The sequence below is a fragment of the Macrobrachium nipponense genome, chromosome 15 (assembly GCF_015104395.2).
Source record: "Macrobrachium nipponense isolate FS-2020 chromosome 15, ASM1510439v2, whole genome shotgun sequence".
NCBI classification, from domain to species: Eukaryota; Metazoa; Arthropoda; class Malacostraca; order Decapoda; family Palaemonidae; genus Macrobrachium; species Macrobrachium nipponense.
Window position 1 is genome coordinate 26,635,922 of NC_087208.1, and position 7,500 is coordinate 26,643,421.

Below are 7,500 nucleotides of genomic sequence, written 5' to 3' on the forward strand. Positions count from 1 at the left end.
CACTTACCATCCTGATCAGTGGTACAAACGAGGGACAGAGACGGTATCCCTTCGCCGGCTCTGGTCGAGGCAGCGACTGAAACTGTGTAGTTGGTCCAGGGCTGTAAACCACCGAGTGTGGCTCGAAGATTTTGCGTGATTTCACTTCCACCAAAGGCCCCATCTGTGAAGAGGATGCCGTTAAAGGTTAGAAATCGAAGATAAAGTTCATTTTTTTAAAATTTTCTCTTAAAGGCTAAAACTGGATCAGCCACATCTGTGAAGATGTTATTAAAGTTTAAAATCGAAAATCTTCGGATAAAAGTTATATTCGGATAAAGGCTACATCATTCAGATCAAGTTCAACTATTCATTTCCTCTTAAGGGCTAAAACTGGATCAGGATAAAAGTTGAAAATATAAATCTCTGGATAGAGGTTCAAATATTAGATTAAAGATTAAATATTCGGTAAAGTTTAAAAGCTGATATTCGCAATGAGGTTAAAAGTAAATTCTTCGAATACAGGTTAAAATTTTCAGATAAAAGACAAAAGTTTAACCTTCAAGTCAAAGCTAATAGTTAGACCTTCAGACAAAGGCAAAAACCTTCCGATGGAGGATAAAAGTTTAATCTTCAATAAATGTTCAAAAAAAATACCTAGGAATAAAGCTAAAAATCAATCTCTGTAAGGGTTAAAACTTAATCCTCTTAGAAAGCCAGGACGTAATTGTTTCGCAGAAGGATTAATATCTATCTCATCATATTATAAAGGATAACCGTTTTCTTTCGACAAAGGAGACGATTTCTTTCATAAGAAAATCATTATCCTTCCATTACCCTGAAGAAAGGTAGGAAGTAAAAAAAATCATATTAATAAGCAGCATTAATCTTTAATGAAATTTTAGAGCAAAAAACTCCATGTACGTGTTTCAACAAGGATATCACCATTATTAATTAAATATACTTTCTTTTGGAGGCATGACAAGGAGATTCTTTATCATTTTATGCTTTTACATATACATATATATATATATATTATATATATATTATATATATATATATATATATATATATGTATATATATATATATATATATATATATATATATATATACACACACCGCAAACCCCCCATATTTGTAGACTACGGATTTCACGGATTCCCTCTACGGGAGTTATTAGCGGGAAAATCGCTTATTCGCAGTATATTTCTATGAAAAATATCCACAAATTACTGTATTTTCTTACCAATTTCTTCATAAAATGCACCTTTTGTGATAAAACCAGGTGTAAATATGTTAGTGGGTTTTTCATGAGTTTTAACTAACAAAATAGGCAGTTTTAAGCATTGTTATAGGAGTTCCAGCTATTCGCGGTTTCTAGCTATTTGTGGGAGTCTGGCATGCATTCCCCGTGAATAGGGGTTCCACTCTATGTGTGTGTGCGTGTTTGTGTGTGTGTGTATATATATATATATATATATATATATATATATATATATATATATATAATACATGTGTGCGTGTCTACTCGAGATATTTTTAACTTTGTTTTCTATCTGTACTTAACCCTATAAGCGTCCTCTGTATTTCAGTAGTTTTGTGTCAACTCCCTTTCTGGTCTTTCCTTTTCTTTCTTTCCTAATGGACATTCAACAGACTACAAACCCAAGAAGGTTCCAAAGGGAAATCAGCCAGCAGACAAAGACAAGTTATAGGAAAAGCTGATAAATATAAAAAAATGAGGGAATAGGAAATGAAACCAAATACATTTAATGGAATAATAAATAAAACGGTTACACCTCAAATTCAGGAGAGACAAGCAGAGAGCAGGAATGAATTTGCTCCTTGCTTATTTGGAGATCAAAGGATCCCTCAGTTGCACAACAGTCGAGTCACATCAACCGTGCATTTGATGTCTAGGCCAGTCCCTTACGACACTCCTGATTGGCTGTTGATATGCCAATCACAGGGCTGGGAACTCTCAGTCTCCCTAGAGAGTTCACATAGGCAGGATGTATGTTCCACCTCTCCTGAAGGATGCTTTTGAAAAAGGTATCCCTCAGGAGCGGTGGAACATAGATCCTATGCATGTGAACTCTCGAGAGAGACTGAGAGTTTTTAGCCCAGTGATTGGCTTATCAACAGTCGATCAGGAGCGTTGTAAGGGACTGTCCCAGACATCAAAGACATGGTTGATGTGAACCTACTATAGGCAATCTATTCCACATTTTAGTATCAGCAAAAATAAGACTCCTAGTGAACTGAGTAGCATTAAACTTGATTCTACAGAGCGGGAATAAATTAGCTCCACCATTAAATATTTATAGATCAAAGATTCCCCAGTTGCAGAAGGCAGAATATTCCACATTTTAGTAGTATTCAATATAATACTCCAAGCAACTGGTACTATTTAAACCTATTTCAGCTGATGAAACGTATTCATATGGAACAAGCATACACAGAGGCCAGTGACTTGAAATTCAAGCTTCCAAAGAATGAAGGTGGCAACCTCCGACCGCAGACCACACACTGCATCAGTAACTGATCATGATACAGAGCCAGTGATTTTTCATTGCACTGGTGGAGGAGAGAACCCGGGACATCTGAGCAGCATGCCACGAAACTAGCCACCATGCCAGAGGACCTAAAATATGTGTAATGCTGCTTCAACACTCTTTCGTTTTCTTTAGCCTAATGGCCATTGAAGCAAATAAACAAAGTGACTTGGAAATGACACCTCACCTGATCCGCCAGAGGCCGAGTACACCACTCTGTAGCCAGTTATGTCTCCGTTGATGTGCCGCTGAGGGGGAGGCTTCCACGTGACCACGATGCTCCGGGAGGTCACGGCTTCGCAAGTCACGTGACCTGGAGGGGCGCTAGGCTCTGCGGAGGAGAAGGAAATATTCGTGCGATGAATAGTAAATCTTCAGGAAGTCGTGCAGCTGTACGAGGGATGTAAGTGTGAATGAATGCATACATGAATGAATAGCTGTTATCACGAATGTTTGACTTGATATATATATCTATATATATATATATATATATATATATATATATATATATATATATATATACACACACACACACACACACACACACATATATATATATATATATATATATATATATATATATATATATATATATATATATATATATATATATATGTGTGTGTGTGGTGTGTGTGTGTGTGTGTGTGTGTATGTATATTTATATATAAACTGAACTTTGGACCTGGGAAATATGTCAAGAGCTATTACGATCGTAATTCTCCATTCTTCTTCAGACGCAACCAGTTTCTTGAAACACATACCGAGAATGTATACACTCAAATACACACGGCAACACTCGTAAACACTTACAGTATAAATGTCAACAAGAGAGGAGCATGGACACTTGCCCCATAATTTCAAATTATTATAGTAATTTTTAATACTGTCAGTAACATTATAATAACTATTTTTACTACTACATCAGCAAATGTGTGGATATTGCCAAATATCATTTTATCTCGTCCATCTAGATTGCGTGTATTGTTATGCCTTTACTTTGTATATTCCATGTGTATGATCCTGAGCTGAAATAAAGAATATTTTTATTATTATTATTATTATTATTATTAATTATTATTATTATTATTATTATTATTATATTATATTTTCATTCGCCATGTACAAATAATGCAACTGAGCTGCGTCCTCATATTAAAAAAATATAATTCAGACAGGGTACAGCAGCGCATTAGCGCAAATATTAATTATGATGATAATGAAAATCATTATAATTAGAGTATACACTTTTTTTTATAGATAATTACCGCTTTTGAAAGCGTTCAGACATGTAATGTAACTCCCGTAACATTCCGTAACAAATCTCTCAACTTTCCATAATTATTACTACTCCTTTAGAATTATTCCTGGCGCGCCTCTAAGAAACTGACACAAACGGAGATATTTTTTACAGTTAACTTTCTCTTTTTGATAAATAAACTCACTCTGCACAATGACATTAATTAATTCTCTCTCTCTCTCTCTCTCTCTCTCTCTCTCTCTCTCTCTCTCTCCTCTCTCTCTCGCTCTCCTCTCCTCCTCTCTCTCTCTCTCTCTCCTTTAGCTGTGCATCGGCAAAGTAGTGCCATTAAGGACCAAGTTGCCATGGGCCATAATATACTACCGGCCGTAAAGAAGCTCCTTAACAAATGCAAACTGCCGATCCTGACAAACATTCCTCCAAGGATTCCGAGTGCATAGGAAGCATTAACTTAGGAATTTGCACACTTTCAAGAATAGAAAACAAATCATTCAAAGTTAGTATAATTGAACAGAATATACAATTTAGGCCGAAGGCAAAGCCCTGGGACCTGTAAGGTCAATAAGCTTGAAAGGAAGATTGAAAGCAAAAGGTTACAAAGGTGTAACAGGAGGAAATTTCGCAGTTGCACTGTGAAACAATTGTTAGAAGAGGGTGGAAAGTAAGATGGAAGAGAATATGAACGGAGGTACAGTAAAAGAGATGAAAAGGGTTGCAGCTAGAGGCCGAAGGGGCGCTGCAAAGAACCTTAAGTAATGCCTACAGTGCACTGCGAGATTTCTCATTATTTTACTCCGTTTTTACTCTTAGCAGAATTATCAACGGCAACAGTCATCACTGTATTTCGAGGGTACTAATGATGTCAGCGAAAATGTAGGTAGACAATCCAATTACTATCAAGGCTGCAATTATCAAAATATTGTATCATGTACGCCACTGGCAAAAGTTCATTGCTACAACTTTCACAACACGAGCATCAACATTCCCGATATCCTTATACCACAATCGATTGGAGAGTTGTTAATGTCATTCTCATAAAATATAGACGGTAAACGCTTGTTAGCCATACCCAAATAATTCCATCATAAATGTCAATCGTTTGTGGTTTTAAACCTGTTTTTATGGTGTCAGGATTTCTTTGTGGAGTTTTGCGTTTCCATTTCAAATTCCTTCCCTTCGTTTTATCATGTATAAATTTTTAAAGTACAGTATTCGAAAATGTGAGTTCCTCAACCCATATATTTAAATTGTATATCATACTTTTCAATGCATTAATTCACAAACACAATATTTTGTACGCCAGTCAATCATACTTTTCCTTAGATCTTTGCGCGCAAGAATACCTTTTAGTGAAAACTTATCTATCATCTATCTATCATCTCAATGATCTCCTTTCTTTATCCCTCAGGAAGTAATCAGTATTCCGTTCAATAAAAAAAGAGTATTTCCTAGATAGACATATCCAGTCATTGTAATTTTTTACATTGTATTCAAGGGTTGCATTGTATACCTTTACCTCACTTTTCAATCGAAGATGGATGTCACGGAATTTATTGCGTTTATACTATCACATAAATAATGCTTGCTTTATGACGTTAAGCTCTGTCTAAGTTATATTTGGTCGTTCTTTAGAATTGATATGCAAACGTTTTCAACATTATCAAACATACCATTCAATAAGGACCAACCCTGTTCACATGAACTTGCGTTTAAAAATGACTAGATTCAACGCGTTCTGTTTATGAAGCCATTTATATAATACAAGCAGAGTCAAGCTACGCTAAATGGCATGCACGCTATATTTCATCTAACAATATACAAAGCAACGGCACTGCCAAGCGCAACATTTTCTTACAATATATTCCTTTCCATTATACATCCGGGTCACAGTGTCCTCCACGACCTTACCTCCTGACACATGACGGCATATTTTCCGAGCAGACATCCACCCACTCCCGCGCATAATACATAAAAACACAACCGACTTTGAAGAAATGGACCGAAGTTTGGAGAAAGCGCCTCTCCTGACAAGCTCCTCTCCTGAAAAGTTTTCTTTCGCCAGCAAGTTTACCAGTGTGAAGCACCGTCACGTAAACAGATGGTAATTATGCAAAAATTTGGCTCTAAAACAAAAAAAAAAAAAAATTATGTATATATATAACGAGTTTAGAATGACGGTGCTGGAGTAGGGAAGATTTTGGTAGTTTCGTATTAATCAGTGGCGGCTCGTGGCTATCATTCATAGGGGTGCTGTTTATTAAATAATCTTTTTTTTTTAATTCCTTGACATCAACTCCATAAATTCTCTCTCTCTCTCTCTCTCTCTCTCTCTCTCTCTCTCTCTCTCTCTCTCTCTCTCTCTCTCTCTCTCCCTTTGTCCCTCCTCTCTCTCTCTCTCTCTCCCTGAGGAAGGCAGCAGAACCGCTACCGAAAGCTACTGCTTTGAATTTTACTCATTGACATTAATGTGGTTATCATTTTTTTCCCATTTACTACAATTCTCCACTGAATTGATTATTCTGCATATACATATCATCAGTATCGTCACTAATTTTATCGCTATCACTAATAGTACATGTTGATTAAGCTTTGACAAATTTCAAAACTATTTCAAAAGGCACCTTCTCCCTCCAACAGCTAGACTAACACTGCTCGAGAGGGCAGTGCCCCCCTCCCCTCTACGCGCGGGCTGGCTACCACATTATCACTCTGCTAGCAAAATTAGAATTGCTGACCACAGGAGTTCCACATATTGTTTCAATTCATTTGCTTTTTTTCTTTACAAAAACAAAAGAATGGTAATAATTTTTTAAGGATTATTGATAATCAATACTTAATTTCTCATTTGCATGTCTATATTCATAATTTTGTGCGTATATATAAAATCTATAGGGGGTGCTGCAGTTCCACAGTGCCCACTGACGAGCCGCCACTGGTATTAATAATAATAACATTCTTTATACGTACCTAAGACGTCTTAACCTCTCGATTTCCTAAATAAATATACGTACCGAGGATTTTAAATAATAATAATAATAATAATAATAATAATAATAATAATAATAATAATAATAATAATAATAATAAGACACAAAACCCTCATAACTGCTCGATTTCCTCAAAAAGTGTATGTACCACGGGAACAGATCGGTAAAATCTAAATCTAAATAATAATTATAATAATGATAATAATACCATTATTATTGTTATATTCTGATGTCGGAAATACAATTTACGAGCACTTCTTTTCATTACGAAAATTACGATATATCATTACCAACAATTCTCTTCTATGACTCTCTTGAGGAATATCAACTTGCATTATAATGCAACAAGTATCTATGCAACAATCATTAGCTCACCAATCACTCCTAATCGGTGCTAAAAACTTGTTTGGGGTAGGTGCATTACTGGCCTGGGGGTTTATTGACTAGTGATGGATAAATGTATGATTGCAATACAACCAGCGTCATAATTCTGGCATTCAAGAGGAATTTCAACGTGAAAACATTAATTTTAAACTAGAAGCAAAGGAATTTCCTACCACTCAATAGAGGTTCTCATTTATAATATTGATCACCTCTGTGAACAATGTTGAAATTATAAACTTAACCTCATACTAAAGCAGAGCACTAAAAGAACATTCAATCACTGTCCTAAATGAAGACTAAATTACAAATGGAGTTCTGACTCTTGCCAGTGAGAGA

The 7,500-nt window shown here is 35.8% G+C and overlaps 1 protein-coding gene across 1 annotated transcript in view; it reads right to left on the reverse strand.

Moving 5' to 3' along the window:
* Positions 1-7,500, reverse strand: part of LOC135227050 (cell adhesion molecule Dscam1-like) — a 343,394-nt gene that overhangs the window by 34,546 nt on the left and 301,348 nt on the right. Inside the window, 2 exon segments of the mRNA XM_064266856.1 lie at positions 8-163; positions 2,723-2,866. Coding sequence (XP_064122926.1) covers positions 8-163; positions 2,723-2,866 — 300 coding nt within the window.